General features: G+C 40.5%; 1 protein-coding gene and 1 pseudogene across 1 annotated transcript; one reads left to right on the top strand and one right to left on the bottom strand.

Annotated features, from left to right (window-relative positions):
• Nucleotides 1–3,113: 3,113 nt before the first annotated feature.
• On the top strand, nucleotides 3,114–11,628 carry LOC125961810 (UDP-N-acetylglucosamine--peptide N-acetylglucosaminyltransferase 110 kDa subunit-like). Its single transcript, XM_049700836.1, has 2 exons — nucleotides 3,114–6,239; nucleotides 6,974–11,628. The coding sequence occupies exon 1, from the start codon at nucleotides 3,256–3,258 to the stop codon at nucleotides 5,980–5,982; it is 2,727 nt and encodes a 908-aa protein (XP_049556793.1). The 5' UTR covers nucleotides 3,114–3,255; the 3' UTR covers nucleotides 5,983–6,239; nucleotides 6,974–11,628.
• Nucleotides 11,629–15,770: 4,142 nt separating this feature from the next.
• LOC125961664 (ferritin light chain-like) overlaps nucleotides 15,771–19,055 on the bottom strand; it is a 438,815-nt pseudogene continuing 435,530 nt past the window's right edge.

Here is a 19,055-nt window from a genome sequence, read left to right as displayed (position 1 = left end):
CTTTGATTTTTCCCACTCCGTCTATCCATCCCATGTGTGCAGTCAGACATTTGATCATGGACTTTTCCTGACAAAATATGCTTGAATATAACCATTTCTTTTCACTCCCACTGCTACTGCTATTGTCACTGCCTTAACTAGGGCTTTATCTTTAAGTTCTTTATATAAATATATAAATATCTATATATAAATATAATATACAAATAAATAAAATATAATATTAATTCTGATGATTTTAAAGTCTTTTCTTGATAAAGACTTTTCCTGATAAAGACACACAATATCTTATATAAATATTTTTGTATTATCTGTTCTTAGAATTTTAGCCATATGATTCTATCTCTTGGTTTGTCTAGAACTTTTTGATTGAATGCTGGCTATTTTATTTGGCTTTTTTTGTTTTTCTCAGTGCAAACGTTGTTTTGCTTCAAAATATTTTATTCTACCTGGAAGTAGCAAATCTTCAAAGTACAATTTTTTAAATGCTTTCAAATATCAATACTATAGGTGTCACAAAATCTAGAAAAATGACATTTAAAAATGAACTACTGCCAGATGTGTCTCTATAAAACTTTTCCCCCACTCTTTTAGCTATATATTCTTTAACTGCCTCCTCATACGACAGTTTATGTATTTTCGAAATAAAATTTTAAGAAATAAACTTTGTAGTTTTTAGACATAGATTTCTTGTAACATGGTTGATTAGAATTTGCTTCCAGTTATTAATAGTTTAGAAAAGTTTATTTCAGCTTCACAATTTATTATTGATAATGTCACATTAATTTTCATTGTTAACTTTGAGAAAACCTCTATGGATTACTTCCTCATAAATATTTACTATTATAAATGCATTACTGATTTCAGTACTGCTATAGGTTTGTGCATTACAGGGATTCTGATAAAATACTCATTCACACCATTCTATTACACACATTTTTGATGGAGTATATTCATTCATTCATTTATTTATTTATTTATTTATTTATGTATTTATGTATTTTTGGCTGTGTTGGGTCTTCGTTGCTGTGCGCAGGCAGGCTTTCTCTACTTGCAGGGACTGGGGGCTACTCTTTGTTGCGGTGCACAAGCTTCTCATTGCGGTGGCTTCTCTTGTTGCAGAGCCCAGGTGCTAGGCATGGAGGTTTCAGTGGTTGTGGCTCGCAGGCTCAATAGTCGTGGCTCACGGGCTCTAGAGCGCAGGTTCCGTAGTTGTGGCACACCGGCTTAGTTGCTCTGTGGCATGTGGGATCTTCCCGGACCAGGGCTCGAACCCTTGTCCCCTGCATTGGCAGGTGGCTTCTTAACCACTGCGCCATCAGGGAAGCCCCCGGAGTATATTCTTGACACAAGAAAATTTCCGTTTTGACTAAGCTTGATGGGAACTGAATCTTTGACTTATCTTTCACATGCCTGATGATTGAAATAATTTTCCACAGAATAGCTTCTGGTTTTGTACTTTTCAGTTCTTTTTTTCTTCTTCAAACGCACATGCTTTGAGAGCTGTGAAGTGCAAGACATGGCTATATTGTAAGGTGGTTTTTGTCCTTATGCTTCTGTGTCTTGTGCTAGGTTAAGTCAGTAGAGTAGTCAGTATGAGTACTGGAAGTTATTCCTGTAATGGGATAGTATATAGTCAATTACATATGGCGGTGTCTGAAAATCACATAATAGCCTCACTTAAAACATCTCCTTAGGGCTTCCCTGGTGGCGCAGTGGTTGAGAGTCCACCTGCCGACGCAGGGGACACAGGTTCGTGTCCCGGTCCGGGAAGATCCCAATGCCGCGGAGCGGCTAGGCCCGTGAGCCATGGCCGCTGAGCCTGTGCGTCCAGAGCCTGTGCTCCACAACGGGAGAGGCCACAACAGTGAGAGGCCCGCGTACCACAGAAAAAAGAAAATCTCCTTAGCCAGATTTCAAAAAAGCCTGTGGCCATTCCAGTATGATCCAACATAGCGGAATATGATAGAAGGAAAATTGGCAAAGAAAGAGACGCTGGTCTTACCTGATGGAAGTTAAAATATCTCACTTTTGACAATTTTGCAAAAACCTATAATTCCATGAACTAATTTCTAGGGTTCTTCATAGGACCTAAAAAGGAACCCATAGAGTTGTGGAACAACAATAGAAGCTGCTGTGATGAGAAGCCCGGGCACCGCAACAAAGAGTAGCCCCCGCTCGCCGCAACTAGAGAAAGTCTGCACGTAGCATTGAAGACCCAACGCAGCCAAAATAAAAATAAATAAATAAAGATAAATAAATTTATTTTTTAAAAAATAATACTCAGGTTTGAGGCATGAGAAATATGATGAGAAATTAGCTAATCCTTTCAGAACTTTTAAAATATCAAACTCAGTCTCTAAGCATTATATACAACATCGGTTACTTATTAGTGGTTTGGGAAGGCCAATTTAAAATTTTCTGAACTTACTGTATTGAAATTCACGGCCCTAATGTTTTCCACATTGACTATATGAATGATGAAGTAAAGTCAATCATGTATTTCCTTTCCAACTGGACAGAAAACAAAATTTTGAAAAGTGTTTGGACTACTGACTTTTGATTTCTTCTAAGGCGAGTGTATAGGTAATTTTTATTCCCTGATTAGGAGAATAATAATTAGGTGGAAGAGGGCAGGGTTAAGAATTAAGATTTCAAGAGCGTGAGAGGTAGATGGCCAACCAGAGTTCCTAAGGTTTGGTGCCTGGAACTGTTGCTGCCGCTTAAGCCTGCCAAAGCAGTGGTACGGCTGCTGCCCTCGTATTTGCTACCTCTAGAAACATTCTTGCCAGTAGTGGCGGCAGCGGGACTCAATTACCCCCTTTTCTCTCTCCAGAAGCTCCAGATGGCGTCTTCTGTGGGCAACGTGGCCGACAGCACAGAACCAACGAAACGTATGCTTTCCTTCCAAGGGTTAGCTGAGTTGGCACATCGAGAATATCAGGCAGGAGATTTTGAGGCAGCTGAGAGACACTGCATGCAGCTGTGGAGACAAGAGCCAGACAATACTGGAGTACTTTTATTACTTTCATCTCTACACTTCCAGTGTCGAAGGCTGGACAGATCTGCCCACTTTAGTACTCTGGCAGTTAAACAGAACCCTCTTCTGGCAGAAGCCTATTCGAATTGGGGAATGTGTACAAGGAAAGAGGGCAGTTGCAGGAAGCAGTTGAGCATTACCGGCATGCATTGCGTCTCAAACCAGATTTCATCAATGGTTATATTAACCTGGCAGCCGCTTTGGTAGCAGCAGGCGACATGGAAGGGGCAGTACAAGCTTACGTCTCTGCTCTTCAGTACAATCCTGATTTGTACTGTGTTCGCAGTGACCTGGGGAACCTGCTCAAAGCCCTGGGTCGCTTGGAAGGAGCCAAGGCATGTTATTTGAAAGCAATGGAGACGCAACCGAACTTTGCAGTAGCTTGGAGTAATCTTGGCTGTGTTTTCAATGCACAAGGGGAGATTTGGCTTGCAATTCATCACTTTGAAAAGGCTGTCACCCTTGACCCCAATTTTCTGGATGCTTATATCAATTTAGGAAATGTCTTGCAAGAGGCACGGATTTTTGACAGAGCTGTGGCAGCTTACCTTTGTGCCCTAAGCTTGAGCCCAAATCATGCAGTGGTACATGCCAACCTGGCTTGTGTATATTATGAGCAAGGCCTGATGGATCTGGCAGTAGACACCTACAGGCGAGCTATTGAATTGCAACCACATTTCCCTGATGCTTACTGCAACCTAGCCAACGCTCTGGAAGAGAAGGGCAGTGTTGCCGAAGCAGAAGAGTGTTATAATACAGCTCTGCGGCTGTGTCCCACCCATGCAGACTCTCTGAATAACCTAGCCAATATCAAAGGAGACCAGGGAAACTTTGAAGAGGCAGTTCGCTTGTATTGTAAAGCATTAGAAGTCTTCCCAGAGTTTGCTGTTGCCCATTCAAATTTAGCAAGTGTATTGCAGCAGCAGGGAAAACTGCAGGAAGCTCTGATGCATTATAAGGAGGCTGTTCGAATCAGTCCTACCTTTGCTGATGCCTACTGTAACATGGGAGACACTCTAAAGGAGATGCAGGATGTTCAGGGAGCCTTGCAGTGTTATACTCGTGCCATTCAGATTAACCCTGCACTTGCGGATGCCCACAGCAATCTGGCTTCCATTCACAAGTATTCAGGGAATATTCCAGAAGCAATTGCTTCTTATCGCACTGCTCTGAAGCTTGAACCTGATTTTCCTGACGCTTATTGTGATTTGGCTCATTGCCTGCAGATTGTCTGTGATTGGACAGACTATGATGAGCGAATGAAGAAGTTGGTCAGCATTGTGGCTGACCAGCTGGAGAAGAATAGGTTGCCTTCTGTGCAGCCTCATCATAGTATGCTCTATCCTCTTTCTCATGGCTTCAGGAAGGCTATTGCTGAGAGCCATGGGAACCTCTGCTTGGATGAGATCAGTGTCTTTCATAAACCACCATACGAACATCCAAAAGACTTGAAGCTCAGTGATGGTCGACTGCATGTAGGATATGTGAGTTCTGACTTCGGGAATCATCCTACTTCTCATCTTATGCAGTCTATTCCAGGCATGCACAATCCTGATAAATTTGAGGTATTCTGTTATGCCCTGAGCCCAGATGATGGCACAAACTTCCGAGCGAAGGTGATGGCAGAAGCCCATCATTTCATTGATCTTTCTCAGATTCCATGCAATGGGAAAGCAGCTGATCGCATCCATCAAGACGGTATACACAGCCTTGTAAATATGAATGGTTATACCAGGGGTGCTCGAAATGAACTCTTTGCTCTCAGGCCAGCTCCTATTCAGGCAATGTGGCTGGGCTACCCTGGGACCAGTGGCATGCTTTTCATGGATTATATCATCACTGATCAGGAAACTTCACCTGCTGAAGTTGCTGAGCAGTATTCTGAGAAAGTGGCTTATATGCCCCATACTTTCTTTATTGGTGATCATGCTAATATGTTCCCTCACCTGAAGAAGAAGGCAGTCATCGATTTTAAGTCCAATGGGCACATTTGTGACAATCGGGTTGTGCTGAATGGCATCGACCTCAAAGCATTTCTTGATAGTCTCCCAGATGTGCAGATTGTCAAGATGAAATGTCCTGATGGAGGAGACAATGCAGACAGCAGTAATACGGCTCTTAATATGCCTGTCACTCCTATGAATACTATTGCAGAGGCAGTTATTGAAATGATTAACAGAGGACAAATTCAGATAACAATTAATGGATTCAGTCTTAGCAATGGACTGGCAACTACCCAGATCAACATCAAGGCTGCCACTGGAGAGGAGGTTCCCCGTACCATTATTGTAACCACACGTTCTCAGTACGGGTTACCGGAAGATGCCATTGTGTACTGTAACTTCAATCAGTTATATAAAATTGACCCATCTACTTTGCAGATGTGGGCAAATATTCTGAAGCGTGTTCCCAATAGTGTGCTGTGGCTGTTGCGTTTTCCAGCAGTAGGAGAACCTAATATTCAACAGTATGCACAAAATATGGGCCTTCCCCAGAAGCGTATCATTTTTTCACCTGTTGCTCCTAAGGAGGAACATGTTCGGAGAGGCCAGCTGGCTGATGTCTGCTTGGACACTCCACTCTGTAATGGACACACCACAGGGATGGATGTCCTTTGGTCAGGGACACCCGTGGTGACTATGCCAGGAGAGACTCTTGCTTCCCGAGTTGCAGCTTCCCAGCTCACTTGTTTAGGCTGTCTTGAGCTTATTGCTCAAAATAGACAAGAATATGAAGACATAGCTGTGAAACTGGGAACTGATCTAGAATACCTGAAGAAAATTCGTGGCAAAGTCTGGAAGCAGAGAACATCTAGCCCTCTGTTCAACACCAAACAATACACAATGGACCTAGAGCGGCTCTATCTACAGATGTGGGAGCATTACGCAGCTGGCAACAAACCTGATCACATGATTAAGCCTGTTGAAGTCACTGAGTCGGCCTAAATAATGACTGTGTGCACAGGAGAATTACCCTGTACCTGAGCCTCAACCTTCTGGGGGAAAGGGAACTACTTTTTCCTTATCTGTACAATACCATGCTGCAGATGGGTGACAGACAATGATAAGAAATAGCACAGCCAGACTTGCTTCCTGCATGATCATGATCACGATAGGGAGAGACACAAGAGATGGGAAACTGCTGTTCCACAAGGAGTCTCCATAGAATTTTGCAGCAGCCAGGTGTCTGGAAGGTCTGGAAGGTAAGTCTGGAAGGTCTGATCTCCCTTGGTCTTCCATGGGATGGATGGTTAGTGTGGAAGGGAGATAGAGATTGCCCAGCCGTTTTGTGATTATCATGGATTGATTGAGTCTTCTGAATTAATATTTTTCTTTATATTTTGGGTATTGGAGCTTTTAAAAATGTTTGGTTTCAGGTATTTGTATTCATGTGAAGTGTGTATGATTCTCTTGAGATAAACTTTTAAGCTAAAATATTCCTTGTTTTAGTTTCTGAACTCGACAGATAAATGGGGACTTTGCTGGTGTAGTCTTTTTATAGGTTTTATAAACCACTTGAGCCTATATCAGTCATTTTAGTGTCTGACATAATGTTCGGAACTATCAGTGCTTTGTTGGTTTATAGATGATGGCTTAAATTCTTTTCCTGGTCCGTTTCCTTCTTCCCTTCCCCCCACTTTAAAGATTCTCCTGTAACTTGGCTAACAAAAAACCAAGTCTGATTCAAAACCTCCCAGAGTGTTTCTCTTAACCGCATCATCTGGTGCCAAATGAAGATTCTTAGGAGTGATTATTAATTCTGAAGGGCACAGTTGTGGTACTGTCACTGATGATAATAATAATGGATTTTTGGCCTAGAGTTTTGACCTATTTCACCAGTGTTTTACCGTTGACTGCCCCTCTATGCTGCTTCCAAAAGTCATAGTGTGTGTTAAGATTTTTACTTTCATTTCTAATGTTTGTTTGTTTTTTTTAGTGAGTCCTGTTCTACCTTTTTCTTTCAGCAGAAATGAAATCCCAGGTAAGTATAAGTATTCAAATATTTGATCAGTAAGTCACAGTTATCTCCAGTACATTAAATAACTTTCATCAAAAAACATGTTATAGGTAAAAAGCTCTGAAGGACCAGCTATGTATATGATAATTATGTTTCAGACCTTCTAGGGTATTATATATAATAACTTGTCTTCTGGACGTGGTCTTGAAGTCTTTATGGATTCAGTCTCAGTAGTAGCGAACTGCACTGCTACTTGGTTTGGAGTACAAATTAGACTTTAGCCCTCCTGGAGGTTGAGTTTTTGGTATTGAAAACCATAGGAATGAAATTATTGTATTTCAGCAAAGGATCGAGGGCTTGAGGCTTAAACAAGGCAACATACGTGTGGGAAGCAGTCAGCCTTGAGGGCAGGTAAGGACATGCCAGGCATGCGGCCGCTGCTCGAAGGGACTGTCCCTACTTGTTCCCCTCCTTGTTCCATTCCATGGGAGATAAATCACCAGGGCCCAGAGATCAGAAAGAATGTAAAATGAGACAAGCAAAGCTGTCTCCCCCCTGCACATGCAGGTTATTTTTGATGCTTCTGGGTTTATGGGTTTCCTCCCAGGGAAGTTAACCTCAAGCCGAGACAGTCTGTAGATAATGTAAACCACCATCTGGCAACCTTCCTTTTTCTAGTCTAGATAATCTGCAACTGTAGCGCAATAAAATTTGCCTTGCAACCATCAATTGTCTTGGTCCTTCTGACCCCATCCGTCAGTGCCACTTCAGTTCCTTACCCCTTCCCTTCTGACCCTGGGCGGTGAGATCCTCTTTCTTCGGCTGGTCCGCGGCAAGTGGCACTCGAACAGGGACCTGAAGTGCGAAGGCAATTAAAAGAAAAAGAAAGTGCAGGTAAGAGAACCCTTATGCAAAATATGTGTGGCCACCAGTAAAAGTGAAACGAATAGAGGCATAAGGCAATAGTCAGAAGTAAAATAAGATGGGGCAAAAGGGCTCAAAGGAGTGTGAATTATTTGCTCAGGTTTTACTTTCGATGCTTAAAGCTCGGGGTAATAAAGTTTCTACCTCACAGTTGACTGAATTTTTACAGCAAATCCATGGTGTATCTCCCTGGTTTCCTGATGGCGGCTCTGTTGACATAGAAATCTGGCAGAAAGTTGGAGAAGATTTAAAAAATTATTACGAGTCTCGAGGGCCTACTCATACTCCTGTTGTTACATATAGTTTGTGGACTCTGATAAAAATATGTTTAGATTCTTCTCATGATAGTGTTGATTTGAATGTAAAGTCAGAAAAACATAAGCCTCTGACAGAAGGAGAGACTGTATTATCAGCTACTGTGTCGCCACTTCCTAAACCGAAAGAGCTAATTAATTTAAATATTTTAGATGAAGAGGAACATTTTGACTTAACAGATGAGGCTTGTAAACATAAAAGAGAGAAATATCCTGAGGATGATTTTCTAATGGCTGTGATAGAGAAGTCAGTGAAAAAGCTGCAGGTTAATAAGGACTGTCTTCCTCAAAAATCCACATCTGTAAAAATGCTGAGTCCCTTGCAGCGCGCTGTACAAGGAGCAATAAAACGAGGAGAAGATCCTATTTTCTGTTGTCCCGTCATAGAAAGACCTGATCCTAATAATCCTCAACAAGCTACTAGGGAGCATCAGGCTCTCCCTTTGAAAGTTTTGAAAGACTGAAAATCTGCCTGTGCTCAATATGGGCCCACTGCTCCTTTTACTACTGCTATGGTTGACAGGAGAAGCTCTTCCCCCCGCTGATTGGAAGTCTATTGCACGAGCTTGTTTAAATGGTGGAGATTATTTAATATGGAAGTTTGATTTTTATGAACGGGCTGCTGAACAAGCAGAAAAGAATGCTGCCCATAATATTCCAGTTGATTATCATATGCTGATTGGGGAAGGACAATATCTTTCTTTACAAGATCAATTAACTTATCCCTTTGTTGCTTATCCTCAAATAAATCATTTGGCATTACAAGCCTGGAGGAAATGACCTTCTACACACAAAACTGAAGATCTTTCAAAACTTAGACAGGGACCTGATGAACCATATGCTGATTTTGTAGATAGGTTGTCACAGGCGGTGGGGAGACTCATTGTGGACGGACTCACTGGTACAATTGTAGTTAAGCAACTTGCTTTTGAAAATGCTAATAATGAGTGTCAGGCTGCGATTCGACCTTGGAGAAAACGGGGAACATTGGAGGATTATATTCACCCTTGTGCAGACATTGGGCCTACTTATATACAGGGTGCTGCTGTGGCTGCAGCATTAACTAAAGTGGGGTTTAAAAACAATCAAAAGAAAACAAAGACTTGTTTTAAATGCGGAAAGGCAGGTCCTTTTGCTAGAGAATGTAGATCTTTTAATTCTAACCCTAGTCCTTCCTTCCCTACTCAAAAACCTCCAGATGGTCAGAAAATCCCTGGTTTATGCCCTAAATGCAATAGGGGAAAACATTGGGCACAAGATTGTTGCTCAGTGGCCCACAAGGATGGGCCACCACTGTCGGGAAACTCTTCCCAGGGCCTTCCCCGGCCCCAACAAATAATAAGCGCAATGTCTGTGTATCCTCCTCAAATTATCAATCAGACATTAACCAAAAACAAAAACATACAATATCCTCGCTCTCCAGAGCAACACCAGGAAGCGCAGGACTGGAGCTCAGTACCTCCGCCCGATATGTATTAACTCCTGAAATGGGTCCTCAGGCCCTCTCTACGGGCATCTGTGGACCTTTACCCAAGGGTTTGATGGGACTATTATTGGGAAGAAGTAGTGTCACCATGAAAGGTTTAACTGTTATGCCAGGAGTCATAGATTCTGACTACGAAGGAGAAATAAAAGTCATGGCACAAACTATTAAAAATATAATAACTATTTCTCCTGGTGATAAAATTGCACAATTGCTACTTTTGCCCTTTGTACCTCATGGACAAATTTTACAACATCAAAAGAGAGAAACAAAGGCTTTTGGATCGTCTGATGCTGCCTACTGGATTCAGAAGATAGGGAAAGAACGTCCAGAAATGAAATGAACCATTAATGGAAAGGTTTTTTCAGGTTTGTTAGACACTGGAGCTGATGTCTCTGTTATGACGCAGGTACACTGGCCTAAACGTTGGCCCATTAGTCCTACTATTACAGAACTTCACGGAATAGGACAAAGTTCTTCTCCTATGCAAAGTAGTCAGTTTTTTTTATGGCAAGATAGTGAGGGCCATTCAGGATATTTCCAGCCTTATGTTTTGCCTGGGCTGCCTTTAAACCTCTGGGGCCGAGATATATTAAAAGAAATGGGAGTATTACTTTATAGTCCAAACTCTCAAGTCTCTAATATGATGTTGGATCAAGGATTTCTTCCCACAAAAGCGCTGGGAACAAATCAACAAGGAACTGTCTATCCTATTGATGTGAAAATAAAAAATGATAGACAAGGTTTGGGTTTTTCTTAGGGGCCTTGGATTCTCCACTCACTGCTGATCCAATTACTTGGCTGACTGATGACCCTGTATGGGTGGACCGATGGCCCCTCACAAAGGAGAAATGAGAAGCTGCAGAACAATTAGTACTGGAACAATTAGGGCATTTAGAAATTTCCAGTAGTCCTTGGAATACTCCTATTTTTATTATCAAGAAAAAATCTGGAAAATATAGGTTATTACAGGATCTAAGAGCTGTTAATAAAACTATGCTAATAATGGGAGCTCTTCAACCAGGCCTACCCTCTCCAACAGCCATACCACACAATTATCATCTTTTAGTTATAGATTTAAAAGATTGTTTTTTCACTATTCCTTTGTTTCCTGAAGATAGAAAACATTTTGCTTTTAGCTTGCCTGCCTTAATTTTTAAGGAACCCATGAGGAGATTTCAATGGAAAGTATTGCCTCAGGGCATGGCAAATAGTCCTACATTATGCCAAAAATATGTGGCTCAGGCCTTGACTCCTGTGAGAAAAAGGTTTCCATCGTTATATCGCATACATTATATGGATGATATACTTTTAGCCACTGATAATATTTCTTTATTAGAGACTGCTTTTCAATTTTTACAACAGTCCTTACAATCATTTGGCTTGGTCATTGCCTCAAGAAAACTTCAAAGACAATCTCCATTTTTATATTTGGGAAAATATATTGATAACACTACTATTAGGCCTCAAAAACTGCAAATTCGAGTTGATAATTTAAAAACATTAAATGCTTTTCAAAAATTACTTGGAGATATTAATTGGCTAAGGCCTGCCTTAAAACTTACTACTGCTCAATTACAGCCTTTGTTTGATATTCTTAAAGGTGACTCAGATCCTTCTTCTTCACGCTCTATGACTCCAGAAGGATTTCAAGCTTTACAAATAGTCAATAGATCTATCAGTTCTACACAATTAACTAGAATTCATACTCACCTTCCTATTTTCTTAATAATTTGTCCAACTCCTCATGTGCCTACTGCCGTCTTATGGCAAACTGTTGGAATTATTGAATAGATTCATATGAAATCTACACCCTCTAAAGTTATTAACCCTTATTATGAACTTATTAGTAATTTAATAATGCAAGGTAGAACTAGATGCTTACAACCTATAAGTATAGAACCTTCTCAAATTATTATGCCTGATTCAGTTAGTCAACAAAATTGGCTTTTTCAACATAGTAATGAATGGGGTCTTGCTCTTGCAGGATTTTCAGGTACCTCGGAATGCCATTACCCTGCTGATAAATTGATCCAATTCAGCAAACTTAACTCATATCTTTCCTTCTATAATTAGGCAACAGCCTGTCCCTCATGTACCTTTGGTTTTTACGGACGGTTCTTCTTCAGGAGTGGCCACTGTAATCATTGACGACGGAACAAACCTCGTTAAAGAAACTTCCTTGACTTCAGCTCAACGTGTTGAACTGTATGCTGTCATTATGTCTTTTAAACATTTGCCTTCTATATCTTTTAATTTGTTTTCTGATAGTAAATATCTTATTAGCTTGTGATTTCTTCTGGAGACTGCGAGCATAGGACATACTAATGACCCTGAATTATCATCCTCTTTTCGTTTGCTTCAACAGCTTATTCGTTCCCATGATGGTCCTGTTGCAGGTCTGTATATCCGTGCTCATTCTAACTTGCCTGGTCCATTGACTAAACTTAATGCGACTGCAGATGTTTTAACTCGATCTAAACGTGATCTTTATCCTGTACATTTTCCTCCCAAGAATAGAGTTGAAGTTACTCCTCCTCCGCAATCTCTTTTCCCTAAAGCAGGACATGTCCCAATTTACCGTACTCCTCCTTTCCGTTCGTCATGCTGTCAAGAATGGCTAATATACTGCATTCATTATCTCCATACTCTTGATACTCATGGTCCATGTCCTGGACACCCTCATATTATGGTAAGTTATGATCAAACTGCTTCACAAGCAGCACAGCAGTTGCACGCTTTACACCGTCAGTCAGCGGCTACATTACACACACAATTTTCCCTTACTCGTGAAGCCGCCCCACAAATTGTTAAGCAATGCCCACAATGCTTACCTCACCTTCCTGTTCCACATTATGTTGTTAATCCTCGTGGATTATTACCTAGACATTTATGGCAAATGGATGTTACTCATATCCCGTCTTTTGGGAAATTACAGTTTGTTCATGTCACTATCGATACTTATTCTGGTTTCCTCTGTGCTACAGCACAGACCGGAGAAGCTACTAAACATGTTATCACTCATTTATTACACTGTTTTGCTTTCATGAACCTTCCCAAAATTATTAAAACCGATAATGGGCCCGCTGCTTTTGCAACATTTTGTAATTCATTACAAAATTACCCATATTACAGGCATTCCATATAACCCTCAAGGACAAGGTATTATAGAACGTGCAAATAGATCTTTAAAGCTAACTATTGAAAAAATAAAAAGGGGGGAATTGTATAGAACAACGCCACATAACCTTATAAATGATGCTCTGTTTATTTTAAATGTTCTCACTGTTGACAAATTTGGCTGCTCTGCAGGGGGAAGGTTGGTGGCTGAGCCAAGATTGGCCTCTCAATCTCCGGAGGTCCTCTGGAAAGATCCGTTAACCAGCACTTGGAGTGGTCCTGATCCTGTGTTGATTTGGGGACGTGGTCACGTGTGTATCTTTCCCAGATCAGCGCCTGGACCTTGCTGGCTTCCTGAGCGCTTAGTCAAGCAAATAGATGGCTCGCCACAGCTCACCTAGTTCAGAAGATGAAGAAGCTCTGCATCTCTCCCGAAAATTTGACAGTGTTGATTCAGAAAAAGAAGAAGAAGAGACCACTTGCCAGGACGACTCAAAGGAGTGATGTTCCAACTTGGGGACAAATTAAACAACTGGTTTCATGAGCTCAAGAGTCAGTGAAACAACAGAATAACCCTGTTACACCTGTAACTTTATTTTTGGTTATGTTGGCAACCATTTCATGTGTTCCCTCTGTTAATGCAGCAACTTACTGGGCCTATGTACCTGATCCTCCACTATTACAACCCATATCTTGGTCTGAGGCAGAGTTTCCTGTATTTTACAATGATAAGTGTTTATGGGCCTCTTATTGGGAATATAAAACAAATCAATATGTCTGTAAATTATACTAACTGGCTTAGTACCCATCCTGTCTGTCTTAGCCCACTGAATCTGGAAACTGGACGTGTAAAGGCTATTAGTTATGAGCATACAGATGTTTATGAGGGAACGGATCAATCAATTAGTTTGTCAGGCTCTCCAGGCATCCTTCGTTTTACAGGAACCAACATTACTCTTACATGCCCGGCTACCAGCTGACGAGAGTATCTTAAGGATACCATCATTTGGTATAAAATGGGCAACCTATTAATATTAGAGGTCAAATCTCATACGCCTCACCACTTAGGGATTCCGCTATTACTATAGCCAAGGTTACAGGTGAAGATTCAGGAAATTATTTCTGTATGAAGCGTTTACTTGGAGGACAAGGGATACTTATAGCTGGACATAAGGTTACTATGCTTAACAGAAAATCAAAAAATCAATTTCCTCCCTTTATGACCGTTAACTTTCCTGGATCCACTTTTGAACGTTGCAATGCATCTTGGAATAATAACCAAATATGCTGTACTATAGATTATACCAAGGTGTCAATTCTTATCTCTTCTTTTCCCATCATAGATAGGTTTATCACATTTCAAAAGAACTGGGATATATGGAAACTAGCTCTAACTTATTCCAATACACCTGTTATAACTTGTGTTGCTCCTCCATATACACGTTTGTGTGGTTCTATTAACATTGGTAATTCTTCCAAAGGAGGATATAATATTAGCTGTGTTAATTGTATTTTTAGCAGTTGTATGTTCCCTTCTGCAGGAACGCAATCTGTGCTTATACTAAAGCAACCCATGTATGTTATGGTGCCTGTGCATCTGAGAGAACCTTGGTATGAAGATACTGGAGTACAGGCATGGGTGGAACTCTCTAAAGCCTTGCAGAGAGGAGACAATTTCTTGGGTGGCTAATAGTAAGTTTACTTGCCTTGGCTGCTCTGTCTGCTACTGTGGCTACTGCCGGTCTTGCTCTTTCACAGAGTATTCATCATGCTCACTTTGCTAATCAGTTATCTCAACATAGCAGTCTTGCTTTATCTTTACAAAGTCACATATATTTACGGATTAATAACAAGTTAGATGAATTTAAAAACGCAATTTTGGGGATTGGAGATCAGATGGCAGCATTAAAATTGAGGATGCGTCTAGCTTGTCATGCAAAGTATACATGGATGTGTGTTACTCCTTAAAAGTACAGTGACTGTATTTGGGAATGGGAAAAAGTAAAAATGCATCTGCTGAGTGTTTGGTCAGATAATAATATTAGTCTTGATCTTAAGAAATTAAATGCTGAAATTCAGGATATACAAAATACACATCTTGATGATGTTTCGCCAGAAGATGTAATTCAAACTTTACTGGACCATTTAAAGTGGTTAAATCCTCAGTCTTGGATTACCGGAAGGTTGTCAGGCTTTATTACCCTGGCCATAATTTGCCTATTATTGATATTAATCTTCTCATGTCTGTTTCGTATCCTCATGCAACAGTATACTACTCTCGGCACTAAACTTCATGGAATTATTTTGCAGCAAAAGTTAAAAAATAAAAATGGGGGACCTGTGGGAAGCAGTCAGCCTTGAGAGCAGGTAAGGACATGCCAGGCATGCGGCCGCTGCTCGAAGGGACTGTCCCTACTTGTTCCCCTCCTTGTTCCATTCCATGGGAGATAAATCACCAGGGCCCAGAGATCAGAAAGAATGTAAAATGAGACAAGCAAAGCTGTCTCCCCCCTGCACATGCAGGTTATTTTTGATGCTTCTGGGTTTATGGGTTTCCTCCCAGGGAAGTTAACCTTGAGCCGAGACAGTCTGTAGATAATGTAATCCACCATCTGTCAACCTTCCTTTTTCTAGTCTAGATAATCTGCAACTGTAGCGCAATAAAATTTGCCTTGCAACCATCAGTTGTCTTGGTCCTTCTGACCCCATTCGTCGGTGCCACTTCAGTTCCTTACCCCTTCCCTTCTGACCCTGGGCGGTGAGATCCTCTTTCTCCGGCTGGTCCGCGGCACACATGAATATATGTTTTTGTCTTGCTGTACTGCACCTGTGCTGTCTAGTAACAGATATTTTGTCTGCTAGTAGTGTTCTAGATTATGTCTTTCCAAAGCGCTGAGGCAGTGCACCTAGTCTGTAGTTGCAGCTGATGCCTGAATGTAGCCTAGCTGACAAATTATTGATTAATAAGAACTTGAATTTCTCAAAGATTTGTACTGTTAACCAAAATCTGAGCAAGGAGTCTCAAATGTAATTCTTAGCCAGAATTACATGTTAATGAACTATTGAACAGTGTAAATGAAGGAACATCAGTGTAAGGATTTCTTTTAATTTATTTTTTACCTGCTTGAGATATCAGTTAAAGTTTGCCAGCTTGGTTGCAGATGAATGGACGTTTGAAGTTCACCAAACTACTTAATGTGGGATAGGATAATAGACTTCCAGCGCCCTCAAGGCTGTGACCTTGCAGCCATTTTACATAGCACATCCTCCTCCTTTCCCTGGCCCGAAAAGTAGCAGCTCTGTTGAAGCTTTGCATATTGTAACAGGCTTTTGTTTCCAGGTTACATGTCTGTGGAAGACTTAATTCTGAATAGAGATATAGATATTACTGGAAACTAATTGTTTTTTCTATTATACTCTGATTTATCAAAAAAGTAAAACATTTAAATTGTGCTACAGAAATTCAGAAGTTGTCTTGCAATCTTTAAACAATAAATGAATGAGTTGCCCTTAAAAAAAAAAAAGGATTAAGCAGTTAAGCTGTTGGTCCCACATCAGACAAATTTTCCTATACCTTCTGTCAATATTGTTAACAGAGACTGTTATTTTATTAATCCTTATGATCCCATGATTCTTTCTTTCATGTTTCAGGGCACAGCAGGTGAGAGAGTGGATTTGTTAAGCTGGGTGGGTTTATCCTTCTTTTATGCGTTCATTCAATTTTATGTTCATTTACTTATTGTACACACATGGCAATAGAAGCTGCTAAAGCAATCATTGCTATTCTGCAAAACAAGGCACAGAAGCAGATGTCTTATTTCTGAGATTTCTCCCCCCAGGATTATTATGATTAAAGATCCTTTCCCCCACTCCCTGGAGAGGATAAGGGGCTGCTCGCTGGAGGTTTTTTAATGACTTGGGGAAAGGCTCAAATATCCCCCCATTATGGTAATCCACCCCAGGGGCAAACCACACAAGAATATTATGAATTTATTTTATTTTTCTATCCTTGCAGAGGTAATACTCAGCTCATTAGAATATGAAAACTATACTGTCAAATTTCAGAATTACATGGATGAAGAAAATCACCAAAGTGGCATCGTATCACGTGTGTTATAATCGTATTTACTATATTGACTATATTAACTATGTTGTGTTAACAATATATTGTATAACTATATATTGAAAAGGCAAAATGCTGTAACTTATTTCAGAGAAAATAATTATATTGGCAAACCCCAAATTGTACATTGTAGACAGGTCCTAGGAAAAGAAGATTTAATTCATAGTGGACAAGAGGTTAGCTTCTGTTTTCAGCCATGTGCTATTTCAAGAATTAAACGTCATGAATAATACAGGATATAAGAGGAATAGTCTAAAGACAGAAAAGCACATTTTGATTAGGAAAGAGAATTTAAGGCTTGTCTTTTTTTTTAAGGAAAACTGCCTTATTACTATGAGATAAGAAAATTGTTTCCTTCTTTTCTTCCTTGCTTTCTTCTTTTTCTTTTTTTTAACCTTTTTAATTTTGGATATTTGACCTCTAAGCTGAGATGACTGAAAATGCCTCCTCTGGGCATCAACCTTTTTGAAAGACTTTTTCCCCCTCCCTAAGGGCTATTTGTCTCTTGGAGGCATTGTCTACATTACTCACCAAGAGGCAAGCACTTGTCCTTGCACTAAATGCTGACATCTCCTGATAAGAGGGAAGCTGCAAAGTAGAAGAATTGAAGGTCAATATGTTGATAGTGGTCTCAAGAGCATTGATGTACATTTGTGTATTGGGGAAGGGGAGAGAAGCTTGAGAGTGGGCCAGTGGGGAGGGGTAAATATTTTGTGATGCTGTCTACCTATGGGCTTATAAAGTTTACAGCTGCATTAGGAGGACAAGCATTACCATTAGCATGAAAAGTAGGGCAGACCTCAGTTGCGAAAGCTTCTAGCCATACACATAGGGCAATACGTAAACGATACACCTTATTGCATTCACCCATTCACCCTCCCCTGTTCATGCTAATTGGAAATTTCAATCCATTTCAGAGAAGTAACACAACTATCGATCATTTTCCCTGGCACGAATCTTCCTAGAGCTCACGCACTAGCCCATGTGTCTTAGATTTAATATCTGCTCACTAGCTGGATTGAAGCCAAGAGGTGGTTCCCAAAGTTGCTGCACATTAGAATCACCTGGGGAACTCTGAGCCCTCCCTGTGCCCAGGCTCCTCCCTAGACCTACTGAATCAAAATCTCTGGGGCTGGGACCCAGACACCAATGTTTTTCTTAAAAGCTCTTTAGGTCATTCAAATGAGCAGCAAAGCTTGAGAAGCAGCCCAATAACGGGAACAAACTTATTTCACACAGATAAAGTGGGGCAATTCATATGTTAAAAGAACATGAATATATGTCCATGCCTCTCTCACGCTTTGTCACAGTTTACCCTTCCCCCTCCCCATATCCTCAAGTCCGTTCTCTAGTAAGTCTGTGTCTTTATTCCTGTTTTACCCCGAGGTTCTTCATGACATTTTTTTTTCTTAAATTCCATATATATGTGTTAGCATACGGTATTTGTCTCTCTCTTTCTGACTTACTTCTACACTGTTGGTGGGGATGTAAATTGGTGCAACCACTATGGAAAACACTATGGCAGTTCCTCAAAAAGCTAAAAATAGAGCTACCATATGATCCAGCAATCTTACTCCTGGGCATATATGTGGACAAAACTATAATTCGAAAACATACATGCACCCCTATGTTCATAGCAGCACTATTTATAATAGCCAAGACATGCAAACAACCTAAATGTCCACTCACAGATGAATGGATAAAGAAGATGTGATATATATAAAATGGAATACTACTCAGCTATAAAAAAGAATGAAATAATGCCATTTGCAGCAACATGGCTGGACCTAGAGACTATTATACTAAATGAAGTAAGTGAGAAGGAGAAAGACAAATACCATATGATATCACTTATATGTGGAATCTAAAATATACAAATAAACTTATCCATGAAACAGAAACAGACTCACAGACATAGCACACAAACTTGTGGTTCCCGAGGGGAAGGGGGAGGTGGGGGAGTGATGGATTGGGAGTTTGGGATTAGCAGAGGTAACCTATTATATATATGATGGATAAACAACAAGGTCCTACTGTATAGTACAGGGAACTATAGTCAATGTCCTGTAATTAACCTAATGGAAAAGAATATGAAAA

This window comes from Orcinus orca, chromosome 17, assembly GCF_937001465.1.
Source record: "Orcinus orca chromosome 17, mOrcOrc1.1, whole genome shotgun sequence".
NCBI lineage: Eukaryota > Metazoa > Chordata > Mammalia > Artiodactyla > Delphinidae > Orcinus > Orcinus orca.
Note: the sequence above shows the minus strand (reverse complement) of the source record. Positions and strands in the feature narration are given on the sequence as shown.